Consider the following 15,893-nt stretch of genomic DNA (forward strand, 5'->3'; position numbering starts at 1 on the left):
CAGCTCCTTTGGTGTATAAGAGGTTTTCCCTAGATGATGGGACACCATCTTTTGCATTCTTGTTCTTCTGTTTATTCTCTTCATCAAGAAGAGAATGCTCAATATATTTCTATGACAAATTAGGTACATTTCTGAGAGTAGAGACAATATTTTCATAAGGATCCTGATTTACACTAGCAAGGAGTACAATAATGGCTTCGTCTTCATCTATTGTTTTCTTTAGAGTGGCAAGTTGAGTTTTTAGACTTTTGAATTTGTTAATATGCATAGTTATTGAAGTATTGTCTTTTATGTCAAGCTTATAGAACTGCATTAACAACTTGACCTTAGAGTTTTTGGCTTGACTTCCAAAGATCCTGTCAAGCTCATCCCAAGCCTTTTTAGCATCTCTGATGCCCAGAGATATGTTGTAATACATCGTCAAATAACAATCCCCAGGCAATAATTCCCAAAGCTTCATTATTCATCTTTTTTCACTCTTTGGAATTTGGTTCTTCATATGTTGGTTGGACCCTTCCAAGGATTTTTCCATCTTCACTTTCTTCTTCTTCCTCCTCCTCTTCCTTAAACAGGTCCCACAAGTCCTTCTGCATGAGGTGGTACATGGTATTCTCCTTCCACGCATGAAATCCTTCTCCATTGAACTTAGCTATTTTCTCAAGCTCTGCCATGTTGATCAGCTTCAAATAACCAGCAAAAGAGTTGTAGTTCAATGTGTCAAGAGACACAAGAAGATTAGTGTCAAACTAACACTAGTTGAGTATCAATGAATACTATTCTTTGAGCTTAGTGTTGGATGTCAGTGCTTGATCTGCTTCTTGTTTATTGATCTGAAGTGTCACTCTTGCTGGGAATTGAGTTCAGGCTAAAATCAGAGTGGCAATGGGTCAGTGAGCTAAGAGGAGTGGGAAAATGAAGTGGGGATGAATTTGAGTGACAATTAGGGTTATAGACAGGAGACTAACTTCTGAGCTCGTGTGTAGCTCATACATTAAACCATTTTCATGGGACTTGAGGTGAAGATAGTCCATATGGTAGCCTTCCTTTGCCCCATACTTGCAGGAAGAATCGTGCTGCATGTCGGGAGCCCAGACGATACAACCAGAATAGGGCACATATCTATTTTAGTGAGCTTGAATTCATGTAATCAACCATGGGGAAACACATGGATTTGAAAATATATGGCCTATTTTAGAAGATCTAGCTGCTCAAAGTAGGGTAGGTACAATTTTGTCTATGGCAGCCATGAAAGTGGGAATGAAGATAGAGGTGAAAATGAGGTCATAAGCTAGCATTGAGCTAGATTGAAGTTTAAAAAAAATCTTGAGAGAGCAAAGAGGAGAGCTAGATTAAGCTGGGCCATGCTCAACTCTCTGATACCATGTCAAAAGACGTGGATCTAGATCATGGCATGAGCTATGGAGGATGGAAGATGCAGACAAGACTCATGTAGATATAGACATAGATAAGACCAACTATCACACAAGTGAATTAGGTTCCAAAATTGAGACTTGGACTCATGAACAGAATCTTGTGTGTAAGACAATGACACAGACACTTGATTGAAGGACAAAAGTACTATGATATTTTTTTATTGAAAAGTGAACCAAGTACATCATTACATAGTCTCTGTCCTTTCTCCACTCTTCTCACTATGCATGTGGGATACAAGAGTCTCTGTTGTTGGGCATCATCATTTACTCTCTTTTTCAACACTATCTCTTCACCTGGCACATGGGATCAATATTTATATCTTTTACAATTTTTTTAGAATAATACGCCTCACTCTGCCACCAACAAAGAACCTTTTGAAATTATCTATGATTGCAAACTGCAAACACCAACATTTCATTTAAGTCAGAAAGTGCCTTTTGTTGATGATTGGGTACATACTCATTCCACTATTTTTGAACAATTGATTGCTAAGTCCCAGCAATCCTATATTAAGTAAGTCAATAAGAAACATCAAGCTATGCATTTTAAAGAAGGCGATTATGTTTGGTTGTGAATTGAGAAACATAGATTGCATACTGCTGAGAAGAATCCTAATGTTAAACTTGCACCCCAATTTTATGGACCATTCAAAATTCTTAATTGTATCAATGCTAATGCTTCTAGATTAGAATTGCATGTCCACTGGAAAATTCATAATACCTTTCATATTAGTCTTCTCCATCCATTTAAAGGTTCATTACCTACCCATCCAATGTATGATTCTCCACCATTGCTTAAAGATGATTGTAAACTTTTAATTCTTGAATCTATTATTGATACTGATTATATGACCATCCGCATGCACTGATAATACTTATCTTGCTATCTTGTGAAATTTCAAAATCATCCTATATTGAGGAAGCTTAATGGATGACTGCACATGCTTTGCATGGCTTTCCACATTTATTGACTCCACATCCAGCCAATAGCAATTGAAGACAATTGCTATCCTACCCTAAGGATATGTTTACAGGTGATATCTATACGAGGGGATGAGCACCTTCAATGGTTCTCCCTTATGTGCACGTTGACGAGATGAGTTCCTTGAATGGTTCTCCATTAGCATAGGGCAGGCATGTTCCTAAGAGAGTGAATTAATTTTCATCTTGGGCAAAAGGTTGATTGGGGATGCTTATAATTTTTGGGCATGAGACTTACATGTGCGAACACAGGTGAAGCCATACATGGGTGATACCATAATATTCATATCTCAAGTGCTAACGTCTACATGATTTGATTATTTAATGAAATTTCAATGATTATTTGATTTATTATGGCTAGTTGCATTTATTTAGTTAATTATTTTTCTAACATGATTTTTTGAATTTTTGGCGGAAGGAGATGATGCGTAGAGTGAGATGAATTGGATATACACAGCAAACACAATTTATTACATAGACTTCTTCATTAAATTATTTAAACAGATGCACTATTTTTTATTCTAAGGCATGCACATCCTCTTTGTAAATAATTATTGAAACTTGAGACTTTGGGAGATATATTGAAGATATTTTAGAAATATTTTATGGCTCTCAGTATCGTAAGTTGTGCAACTGTTTGCAATCATTTATTCAGTAAACTCAAACTCTTTTATGAAAAGAGTGATTGTAAAGGGCCTATCTTTGAGCAAAGCAATATTCATTTTAATATTATAAATACAACATGGAGGAGATGCTCACTCCATGTATATGGAAAAATTGCAACCAATACCGTGTTACTCAATTTGCTTTACTCTTCTTTAAGTCTATTTTGAGTTTTATGAGTCATGCTTTCATTTTTATAAGCAAAAGAGAGTGAGGGAGAGCTTCTGCTCGCTACGCGCAAACCTCGCATCCAATCTTTGCAACACACACCCACATATTATGAGTCCATGTATATATTTGGATGCACTTTATAGCTGCACGTGATGTCTACAGTAGTTCTTTTCTTGATAACCACACATGGATGTATATTGACTATTTTTAAAACTCAAGGATCGTTTACATGCATTCATATACATACAAAATGCATATACTCTTGTATCTCTATGTATCTTCTTGCTTCTCTCTCGATAGGCCTCCTTGCCAATCTAGTAGGCTTCTATATTCCACATTTTTAAAACTAGAAGTGGTACTTCATGTGAACATGCCAAAATATCCATGCTCTCCACATGTCTCATCAATTCTTCAAATAGACTCAAAAGCTTTCTAATTAGGATGATAAACTCATGTTAGTTCCCCTTGTTACCGATAAAGCATGCCATTTGTCAACTCACTCGTCCCAATTGCATTGATCATAGCATGTCATTGAGATCATCTCTTTTGATCTTTATTAGAACTAATGGCATGGTAGAAAAACAACAACAAAATTGTGACATTTCTCATCATTGTTGCATCACCACTAGCATGTCATTGAATTTTTCATCAACCAGCTACATCATTTTCTCATTGAATGAGAGAGAGAGCCATCACCCATGCATGTCAAACTAATTGAAATGCATGAGAGAGAGAGAGAGAGAGAGTGTGTGTGTGTGTGTGTGTGTGTGTGTGTGTGTGTGTGTTTTAGGGAATGGCTAGTGATAGATCATGTGCCCCTCCCCTAGTTACTAACGTGGAAAGGGACCCATGACTTCCCTTTCCATGTGTTTTAGGGAATGGCGAGTGATAGATCATGTGCCCCTCCCCTAGTTACTAACGTGGAAAGGGACCCATGACTTCCCTTTTAGAAATACTATCACAATTAATTTTTATTCACATTGTTGGACATGCCCTTAATCATCAATAGTATTGGCTGGCCATCAACGATGCTACCATGGGTTCAAGATATAGTAATATCTCGTGACATATATCTATGAGCTCATATACAATAGCATCCATACATATACATTTGATATACGTAGTATTTGTATACTTGATATAATATTACAATCTATTGCGTGCACATACCTTTGAATATATGTAGTGTATGTGCATAAAAATATGCAAAAAATATGTTTGTTACACTACCAAAAGGAAATTGAGTGCATAATAGTTGTGATATATACAAATGTGTGCATACATTGAGCATCTAGTAGTGATACATAAGGTCATATGCATTACATTGTGATATTTATACATACATGTATGCCCATGAGTATGTGTGTACGTGCACACACACACACACACACACACACACACACAAATGTATATATTAGTACTATCAATGCGGAGCACTACATAAACGCATATAATTAGGTAGTGCTTTTATAATGTATAGGTACAAAATAGATTGTGACAATATAACATCACAAATTCCTACTTGAGAGCATACAAGTGACCTGAAAAATCACAAATGTATGGACTAAGCCACATACCAAAAGTTAATATGACACATCTACTACTTTAAACTAGGAATGTGCCAAGGTATCCCGTTAACTACAACAATTTGTAGGCCATGTACCAGTTGTGCTTGGCATCTCCATGAATCTTGCATACATCGCATCGCAAAATGGCTAAGCGGACACTTGGTTGCACTTCCTCTATTAGTTGAAGTCCTCAAGGATCAAAAGTAGGAAACGTCAATCAATTTAATTGTAGAAACTTAGCCTTCCATTCTAAGGCACTTAATAATCAAGAGATTAAGTGCCCTTAAGTTTACAACCATTCCTGCATTTTATGTGCGGATGCGTCATGATCAAACCCCAAGGTTCTTGTAGATATGATAAAGTTGTTTAAGTTGGAATTTGTTGTGTTATCTCATATTTGTTTGCTTTCCCTCTACCCATTATTAAACCACTCATATATTTGCTTGTATAAAATTGGCCCCATTCATTGATTTTGAGTTATAGCTTTTATATTGTTGTCTCATTGCATAGTTTTATGCTTAACGTTTTACAATGCCAATATTACGTTTTAGCTTCCTTGTATTCACATGTCTATTCCAAAGTAACCCCTCATAAAGTCTCAACATTATCAAGAGTACCATTGTTGCCAATTTTACATCCACAAACAATGTTTATTACTATTTCCTTCCCGAAACTCTCCTAGATGTCTAGATATATGTTTGTATTTTTTGAATGCATAGTAACTCTGGAAATACACTTGAACTTGTAGACATGAAACATATGTATTCCCCTAATATTAAACAAAGGTTTTCATATCTTTATACGCTGCACAAAATGGGAAACAAAGTCAACCAGGATGCTCGGTGAGATGTTACCGAAAGGGTATGTGGGGGACCTTTACAACAGGAGCAGGATCCATGCAAAGATCTAATCGTTAAACAAGCAATTACTGTTTAAGGTAACTTCAATATTGATCTTCACATGGAATATAATTTTCTCAAATAGACTTGCCACGATCAATAACAAGATTAAGCTGGCTGATTGCGAACATGATTGGTCAGAGTTGGATCATGACTTGTTATTGCATACTGCTTCAGAAGCCGGCACCGGGTGAGGATCAACAAATCTCAATCCCTACACCACACATGTGGCTGATCGACGTCGCCCAGCACCACACAGAGTGCCTGATATGCTGACTCTTCACCTTACCTATCCTTGTCTTGTCGTTCAACTACCTTCTGCATACAGACACCAAAACGAGCAAATAGACATTTCTACATACCCACTAAAACATAGATGTTCCTGCTTGATGACTGCAGTCCATGGCCAACGTTGCCAAGCGAGGGGCGCCATAACATCTTGCAAATCAAGCAAGAGATTCAGAACACGACGGTGTCTCTTTGTGACATCTGCGGCGGTTCACAACGCTCAAACTCAAATTGGGATATGAGACAATACCAATATGTATATAGTAAATGTGTTATTATTTCCTGTCGTACGGAAAATTGCCGCCCAAAATGATCACTATCGGCATAGGGCAAAAGGAAATAAGATTTTTACAATCCTGTAGAAGGTTCTCCGAAGTGCTTTGATGTCCCATGCCATTGATTCTTGTTTCAGCATTCCAATAAAACTTAAGAGATCAGAATTCTAACATGATCTTCCTTTCCTCCCTTCCTTCACATCGAAGCACCAACACCAAAAAAACCAGGTGGATACCAGGTACAAGGGGAATAAGTGCATCCCTTAACAACAATGTTTTCCTTCATGAGAAGAAAAACAGTTTTATGCATTTACAAAGTGCTTTATGGTATTGAATAATTCAAGTTTTAAAGGCCAAAAAAGAGAATAAAGATGTAGTCTGGTGTTGAAGATGATGTCTGTTGATCAAAAAACCAATGTGATGAATGACGCAGGGCCTTACTTAACCTCCATAATCTTGATGACACTAGATGCTCCGATACGGTGCATAGCTACAACTACATCACCAACCTTGCAGAGCTTTTTTCTTAGAGCTGCCTGCAAAGATGCATTCAAAAGCTCATCAGTAGACTCAGAGTCCGTTGCTCGTGCAGAGCCCTCACCAAGAATGGGAATCATCCCCCTGTACAAGAGGGAATGCCGGGCGGGAGACTCCTCACTGCATGACCAGGATACTCCATCAGATGTCAACAGTGGCACTGCCACAAGTAAGATGGGTACCGAGGGACGGTATTTCGCGACTAGTTTGGCTGTCGTTCCACCTCGAGTAAGTACTACAATCAGTGCTGCATTCACATTAACAGCTGTGCGAACTGCAGAAGAAGCCAGACTCTCTAAGGGGCTCAAGGGGAGTGGTGCTGATATTTGCAATTGCTTGAAAATCGCATTGTAATCCACTGATGACTCTGCCTCTAAGCATATCTGTGCCATTGTTTTCACTGCAAGCTCAGGATAAGCACCTGCTGCACTTTCTCCACTAAGCATAACTGCATCTGTCCCATCAAGCACAGCATTGGCAACATCAGTGGCTTCTGCTCGAGTTGGACGTTGAGATTTTATCATGGATTCTAACATCTGAGTGGCTGTCACAATAGGCTTTCCTACGGTGTTGCATTTGTAGATCATCATCTTTTGAGCCAGAAAAATCTTCTCCACAGGGATTTCCATGCCCAAATCACCTCGGGCTACCATAATTGCATCAGATTGATTCAAAACATCATCAAAGTTTACTAAACCCTCCTGATTCTCAATCTGCACCAGAAAAACAAGACATGTAGAGAAAATGTAACTCAGTCCCATCATGAAGATTTTTAGAACTTTTTGTCAAAAAGTCAAATCAAAGAATACAGCTTTTTGAAACAAAATCATTCAGCAAATGAACTACTTCACCACTAGGAAAAATTTTCAAGGAACAATCGGCTTTCAAAACATGAATCAAGATGAAAAGGAAGTACACATCCCTCCAACTCCAAAGCATTGAACTTATATTTGAGCTTTTTCACGAGAGGCTATTTATGCATTCAAGAAAGACTATCTTTTCGGCACCACACTTGAAAACGACTGAGGGCTCATGGAACGGTATTAAGAGTACCACCACGCCTAAGTCTATAGACTTGGCATGGAGGGGCTCTGCCATGCAAAGCTTGTGGCCACGCTTTAACTCCAACTTATATGGACCCGGGAACTTCATGTGCCAAAAATAAGTCCCTCTAAAAATGGAGGGACTACAAGGACTAGGTGAAGTCTTGAAAAAAAAGTTGTTCAATGAGGTTAGGAACTTCTATAGGTTAAGTATTCTCCCTCGCCTCTATTTGCCAAGACTTTTGGGACTTATCTAGGTGTGAAGAAATGCTCTAAACACAAAAAACACAAAACCAATCATACAACAAAGCACAAACTGATAACACAAAACACACTTAAGGTTAGGGTAACTCAAAGACAGTGAACACAATGAATAATGAAGTGAATGACTACTAAATATACAATGCTCATGCAGCAAACACACTATGCAGTGAATGACTACTAAATATATTGAACCTTGAACTCTTGTATCTTTGATATCACGGCAAAGGTTATGAACTAGAGAGTGTATCATACTCTGAACGAACCTTGAAATGCAACAAGGCAATCTCCATGTATCAAACAACAATAAATGCAACCAGAGAAGCTAGATCTAATGCAAACAACCAATAGGAGAGAGAATATGCAGCAAACGCAAATTGCAAAGGAGAAAGAAAACCTCGCAATTGTGTAGAACATGCAAATGCAAGCTGCCTGTTGAATCTTGATGGGAAATAGGTGGAAACTAATGGAGACAATGCAGATGCTGATGACAATAACTAGAGCAGAGAGATTAACTCCAAACGCAAGCACGATGATTATGGCAATTGGATCCAAATGATGGCGATAGTGAGTGAAGGCCCTAACAAGAAACGCACGTTTCCTAATGATGGTGACAGCTCCAGAAGGCAAGCGACAAGTGGAAGAGGCTAGAATCAAGTGCCAGATATATACAGACTGCGATGAAAGGCTCTGACCATGATGTCCTTCACAAACAGGGTGTGGGCAACAAAGATATACCTCCTAAAACTTGCAAAAACGAGATCAAGGAAGAGTGGTGGGCTGCATGTCTATTTACAAAAAGTTTGGGGCACCCAAATTAGGGTTTAGCATGTGGGACACGATAACTCTCTAGGATCGCGTTTCTTTCTAAAATAAGAAGGTTTCTTCATTAATTAAGCGTGTTGTGGGGCTGTTTAAGTCAGGCTAATGCACTTTTAGCTGAACACCAAGTCTCAAGACCTAGCATGTCTTGGCTCTAAAGACTGGTGGTTTACAATATAGGTACTTTGCTCTAAGGGTGATGTCACATGTACCACTTGCTATACTTTTTGGATGTGTAGCAAGTAAAGTGAGTTGCATGTGGCACCTTATTTAAGTCTCATACTTGCTATGAAAGGGGCTAACTTTACTTATTAGACATTTGGAAATTGAGATAGAAATAGAATAAGATCCTAAAATATGGCCATGTCCTGTTAGGATCATTAACCATGTGTGTAGTGAACCCTTGAGGTAGAAAGGGCAAGAGAGCACTACCAAACTGCTGCACCTCTCAAGGACTTCAGGATGCAATCCATGTAGTGCACTAATATTGAACTGAAGAGCCATCATAGCTCTGTCAGAAGGAATGCATTCTATGACCTTCAACAATTGGTCAAGGTCCCTGTTTGACAAAGAGGGGTCAGGGGCTGGAGGAAAGGTGTTTTCCGTTGGTATGGGTAGAAGGCCTGGTAAAAGGGACAGGCATGGATCAAATCTTCCACACTACTCAGCCACCCATGGTTTTCATGACATGATCCATCTAGTGCAGCAAGTCGGAACTGAGGAGCCATCATTTCTTAATAAGAAGGAAAAAGTCTTCTTGATCTTAAACATTTGATCGAGAGCTTGAGACTGTTGCTGAAGAAGGGGGAACAAAGATGCCTGGTAATGAATCCCTGAGGTTGTTGGGTTTCAAAGCGAGGCAGGGATACACCCCTAGCATTGTTTGCTAGGATTGTATTCAACCTAGGACTAAGAGATTTTGATACGCACAAGAGAGAAAGTCCGTCTTGGATGTACTTATGGCATGCATATTGCTTATGTCTGACCGGTCTTGACATGCTTAGCCTATGCCACTTTATAAGTGGGAAAACATGGGATAATTCCCAACAGAGACAGAGAGTCAATTCATCGGCTGCCTTCTGCTCTCCAATATCAAGATGTTGCGTACATTTTTTTTGCATTGTCTCTTAGTTCCATCAAGATAAGTCCTGTTACCCTTGAGATGGCTCTTAGTTCCATCACTCACTAAGCTTGTGATTCAAACACTCAGCAGACTTTCTATATCAAAGAAGAAAACGAAACTCAAGAGTATGTCAATTCTTGTGGACTTTCCTCACATCTCACGCTCACCTAGAGAGCTAGCCTTCCACATGTGCAAAAAAAAAAAGACCATATGAAGGAGGCTTGCCCAAAGCCTCTCTCCACTAACACTAAGAACCAAAGTAGAAGAGAATTCAAGCAACAATACAAGAAGTCTATCATCCACCTATGCCCTCTCTCGAGTCCACTCCAATACAGGGACTCCTTTATGGTTGATGGTGTGCTGCTGCTGGATAGATTTGTGATGGCACTGCACCAACTACATAATCACTCAGGATACTTTGTATCATACACATGTTTATACTCTGTTTTATGATGCTGCATATCATGTTTGATCGAAATTTTGTGCAACAACATGGCTTGCCTGCTCAACTGTGTCAACATTCCAGCCTGTACACCATACAACCCTTCCAGGTAGCTCCAACTTGAAGATGTGCAGATGTGTACTGGCACTTTGGCTCTTGATAATTACTTAAAGAGACAGATTTTGGTCAAACCATTTTGTACACAGTTGAGTGATAAGGCCATTGAGAAGTCTCATGATGGCAAAGCCTAAACCCTAGATGAAAAGACCATTCAGCACTTGATGGTTGAGAATTGAAGCAGCAGTCTTGACTTGTTCTCAAGCAAAAGCAAAAGAGTAAACATGGTGGACTTGTGATTGGATGATTGGACAGGGACCACATCAGCTACTTTACCCAGCGGATCCCAAATTAACCTGGTTCCACATTCTCCACAACTCTCAAAGCACCACCACACCAAACCCAGTGGTGTAATCAGGAGATCAAAGCTCTGCAACAAGAAGATAGTATGGTGGCATACCCACACTGCTGAGTTCACGAGTATCATTGTACCTTGGAGTAGAATCGATTTCTTTTGGCATCTGCTTCAGTCTAGTAGCAGATTTCAAATTCCAGCTACAAGACCAGTTTCAGTAGTTCAGTTCGTTACTAGACTTTTTTCATATAAGGTTATTGATAAGCTTACCTCCTAGTCTGACTTACTGTAGGACTTTTGTTGCATTTTCAAGGTACTAAATAATCCACTGCCCCAGTCCAGTTGCATTACTTGATCGAAATCAGAACCTCTATTTTCAGTCTTTCCTCTGCTCGGCTCTCGTCCATATATGCAATGTGAAGTGAGAGTAGCAGCCAGTGTCTTTGAAAGCAGAAGTTATTTGGAAAAAGTCCAAATATAAGTTGTCTGGTATCTTGTACAAAAGACCTAAGGACATTGAAAAGTTAGCATGAAGCAAGGTATTATTGTTGTGCCTGTGTCTACCCATTCGATTTCACTGAATAGTGTTAATGTAGTAGACAGTAGGTGAAAATCCATCTGTCGGTGAGCTTCATTTGGTAATCAAGTGAAGGAAATATGAAATTGTAGCTGTTAATTGGATATAAATCCTCCCAGTGACACTTTTAAAGTTTGTGAAGATGAAAAAGCTAGTCTATGATCACAAACATAAATAGCAATTCATGGAGCATACTTCATACCAGGCATGTTGATAAAACATGAATGTGCCACACACTCGTACACACAGCCAGCCACATGCACACCCATCCATCCACATGAACATGCACCAAGTTGTTTCATATGCACAGAATGCACAAAAGAGTTCTAAGAAGTGTATGTTTACCTTTGACATCAGCTTGATATTCTTAGCCTCCTTGCCAAGCAAGTCCCTAACCGTCACAAGGTCAGAACCCTTGCGGGCAAATGAAAGGGCAATCACATCAATTTTGTTGGGCACACCCCATTGCATGATGTCTTCTTTGTCTTTTTCTGTCAAAGTTGGTAGGTCAACAACGACTCCTGGCAAATTAACATTCTTTCTCTCTCCAAGCATGGCTGTATTTTCACATCGAACTTTCACAGTACCGGCTACAACATCACACGATAGAACTGTGAGTGTTATTGTTCCGTCAGAACATAAAATGATGCTCCCGGGTTGTAAATCTTGGGCAAGCTTCTTGTAGCTCATAGATATCATCTTTGAGTTGCCTTTAATACTATAGTCTGTCGAAATTATTAACTCTTGTCCCTCCACAAGTTGGATAGGTTTACCGTCAAGTAAAAATCCAGTACGGATTTCAGGACCCTGCATTCAAGAAAAGAAGGCAATTTTAGTTCACACAATCATAAACTGCATGACCATTTCAAACTGATTTAGACTGAAATGAGGATTCCCTCAAACTGCATGACCATTTCAAACTGATTTAGACTAACAAAAGACAAGCTTGAAATGAGGATTCCCTCAAACAAGATGTAAGGTTACCCAACAAATATAAGTCTGTACAAGGTGAAATTATTATAGGGACAGGCTTTAGGTGTATCAGGCAATACTGTCCAAGAGTGTGCACTTGAAATCGTGTCTCAAAACTATGCATTATTGAACCACAATTTGCAAATTGAGGAAATGAGATCGTTTTTCACATTGTAGATTATGCCAAAAAAAGCAGGGAAAATAAGAAACAAGTGTGCATGTGATAGAAGTAAATTCTGCATTGGCTAAGTTGGTTACAAAGAACAGCTAAGTTCTTGAACAGGTAATTCTTATAATAGTTGAAAGAAGATCGCTTGGATAAACAAACAGGACGTAGGAAGGAGAATTAGTGCTGGCAGACAGCAGTGTGGTGTGTTCCCAAGGCGTGAGACTGAGTTCGCCCAGCAGTTTACATGAGCTTTTTAGCTAAACGAGGTGGTTTTACCATCTCTTGTCATACAGATCTTGTGTTGTGATTAGCCAAATTTACACTCAAAAGAAGAAATCAGATACGCAGTAGCTTGATGTGATGTTTCTATGCATCCTATGGCTTCCTTTTAACCCGAACAGCAGTATTTTGCTGCTTGAATTGGTGCTTTGTGTTTGATGAAGGTTTCCCCCAAAAGACCATGGCTTAGCCAACGGAGAGCTGCCATTGAATTTGATAGACCACTACTCCAAATTCAGAAATGCTGAGATTGACCTTCACCAATCTAAGGAATGGAGCTAGGGATGAGAAAAACCAGCTTTAGATGTAGGGATCAGGGGGCGGCGACGACCTTGGTGTCGAGCATGACGGCGCACATGATCTGCGTGTTGTGCTGCGCGATGTGGAGGTTGTCGAGGGTCTCCTGGTGGTACTCGTGGGAGCCATGGGAGAAATTGAAGCGGGCGACGCTCATGCCGGCGCGGAGGAGGCGCTCGATGATGGGGACGTCCCTGGACTTAGGGCCGAGGGTGCAGACGATCTTGGTCTTGGGGATGCCACCGGGGGCCTGTGCGACGCGGTTCAGGAGGGCGTCCATGTCGAGGAGCACCATGGCTGACTCTCTCTCTCTCTCTCTGTCTCTCTCTCTCTCTCTCTCTCTCTCTCTCTCTCTGTGTCTTAATTCTTTCTTTCAAGGCCTCTCTATATCATAATGGCTTGCAGAAAACGCAGGAAGCACACGGTATATGAAACAAATGAAGTACTGTAGATCAATCCGTTTGCTGATGTCTGTCTTTTTTTCCCCCCTGCAGTGCAAAAAGTTTGCTTTGTTTGACAGAGAGAGAGAGATTTGTGTGTTGGGGGGGATGGGTCCTACCGCTGTGGGCCCCATTTCGCTTTTTGATACAAATATATGTCCTATCGTCCTTTCCTAAAATCATCATTTTACGTATTACCCGTAAGCCAATCAGGATTCAGGAGTCAGGACCACCCTCCACACGCTTGGGAATAGGAGCCACCATCTGTAAGAATATTCCAACTCACACTCCTTGAACCCCCCCCCCCACATCATCCATGTGGTGCAATGCCATTAAAGAGCAGGCTCGACCGCCTGCCCGCGCCCCCCCCCCAAACCCCTTCAGGACTATCTCCCACGGGGCCTCTATGACCTTGGGGAGATGGGATCAACAGTGGACTATGCACCTCGGTCATGCTCCTCGATCTCGACCGTTAATCCCCCAAGAAGTAAACCCATAATGCACAATAATCCCAACCCACTAAGTAAACCCAACACGTCGAAAAGAGTGGATTTTCGAGAGTTAAGCCGTGATTTCGGGGATAGTAAACGCAGCCAAGCTAGTAAACCCGACAAGCCGGTGACCTCGAGCTTTGTGGAATGATCGTTATTCCACGTGAAATAGCTGTGTGGAATCCACCGAACCTTGTCAAGCTGTCGGGCCGCATCTAAAATTTCGTGGGTCCACATTGCCATTGAATGGTGTCGGCAGTAGGCTAGGGTGTCCCTTTCAAAACCATTGATTCTAACCCTGACCAAAAGTAAACCCGGTGTTTGTAGAACAAAATAAACCCGGTTTGCGAAGTGTGCAAATTTGATCGAGGATTGTGGGTACCTTTTTTGCTCTCGGTATAACTAGTAAAAATACCTTGCGGGCAAGGCGTGCTGAGGGAACAACTCATATTAAGAAACAAGACCCATACTACGACAACACATTTGCCCGAGAAGTGGAAATCTCTATGTTTCTCCAACAATGGCCTCCGCATCAAGGTGCATTTCACTCTATCTTTTCCATTCATGCTCATAATATACATACTATGATATTGTGATAACAGATTGGTGATGTGTGCTTGTTTAGTCAATGGCAATGGATTCTAGAGAGCAATGTTGAGATTGGTGGCGATGATACCGATGAGGAAACATCGAGCGAGGAGGATGAGATACATGATACTTATGTTGAAGAAAATGATACAACACCACAAGAAAGTGGTAGCTTTGGGCCGAATCCACTAAATTTTACCTCGCCAAAGTACATCTCGTTCGATCGAAAGAGCTACATGTTGATGGTGAGTGTGTTGAACGAGGAGAGAGCTATCACACTGGATGTGCTTCAGCAACTCACAACAGGGGGGAGTTGCTAGACTTGAAGAGATGGCAAAGGATCAAAGAAACTCTTTGCACTGTCACAAATGATGTGGGTCAAGTTGTGCTCACCTTGAGATCAAAGCCCTCACTCCACATTGCATGCTTGGAGGATTGGGAGAGCATATCCATTGCAAATCATATAAACATGGTTATAGGTGCTCATGAAGGTGTTAGTGTGACAATAGAGTCTATCAAATCAAGGTGGTGCACTCACATGCAGAGCCATGGCATTCCTCTCCCCTATGCCAAGGAGCTTATCAATTCGTGTGCTTGCAAGCCTATCGCAAAGTCCCATCGATTTGATGGAGTTTCCTTGTATCCATTTCATGCGGCAGAAAGGAAAGTGCCTATCATAGAGCTTGTGTCAGATAGACCACTTGTGGAGCGCAAGTTGCAAGAAATCATGGTTGAGCACAAGGTTAGGTTGCACAAGCTTCGATCGACCAAAAAGCACGGTCCATCCAAGGTGATTGGGGAGTTTGCATGCCATCATGGTGGTAGTGCTACTCGCAAGGGCTCCCAAGTTTGTAGGCTAAGAACATTGAAGAAGTGTGGTTGTCCATTCAAGGTGCAAGTGGAGTATAAAGATGGCACCCAAGAAGTCACTATAAGGGTTCATGCCTTGCATGAGAGGGGCATGTCCTTGGTTCTATCCAGATTTGTATCACTTACAAGTGCATCCTCGCGTCATTGATTGCTGCAAGGAGGACTTGTTTGATGTTGGGACATGCCACCATGTTGCCAAGATGAGTCTTTCAAAGGAACAATTTCACTTGCAAAATGCATCTCCACAAGATCGGGCCACCTTCAAGTTCTTCATGATCCCAAAATAAGTGAG

The 15,893-nt window shown here is 40.6% G+C and overlaps 1 protein-coding gene across 1 annotated transcript; it reads right to left on the reverse strand.

Annotated features, from left to right (window-relative positions):
- Positions 1–6,518: 6,518 nt before the first annotated feature.
- Positions 6,519–13,713, reverse strand: LOC148026802 (pyruvate kinase, cytosolic isozyme-like). Its single transcript, XM_087691327.1, has 3 exons — positions 13,247–13,713; positions 11,841–12,302; positions 6,519–7,528 (listed from the first exon to the last, which is right to left on the reverse strand). Exons 1-3 carry the CDS (start codon positions 13,505–13,507, stop codon positions 6,716–6,718), a joined length of 1,536 nt encoding a protein of 511 aa, XP_087547453.1. The 5' UTR covers positions 13,508–13,713; the 3' UTR covers positions 6,519–6,715.
- Between the last annotated feature and the right edge of the window lie 2,180 nt (positions 13,714–15,893).

Source organism: Lygodium microphyllum, chromosome 13 (genome assembly GCF_053477565.2).
Source record: "Lygodium microphyllum isolate KBCC chromosome 13, Lygodium_microphyllum_v1.1.10, whole genome shotgun sequence".
NCBI classification, from domain to species: Eukaryota; Viridiplantae; Streptophyta; class Polypodiopsida; order Schizaeales; family Lygodiaceae; genus Lygodium; species Lygodium microphyllum.

What these genes read in the sequence shown, in the direction of transcription:
- LOC148026802 (XM_087691327.1), bottom strand. Translation starts at nt 13,507, where the DNA reads ATGGTGCTCCTCGACATGGACGCCCTCCTGAACCGCGTCGCACAGGCC. An exon ending in CCGTCATGCTCGACACCAAG is followed by an intron (nt 12,303 to 13,246) that starts GTCGTCGCCGCC and finishes TCTTGAATGCAG; the next exon opens with GGTCCTGAAATCCGTACTGG. An exon ending in ATATCAAGCTGATGTCAAAG is followed by an intron (nt 7,529 to 11,840) that starts GTAAACATACAC and finishes TTTCTGGTGCAG; the next exon opens with ATTGAGAATCAGGAGGGTTT.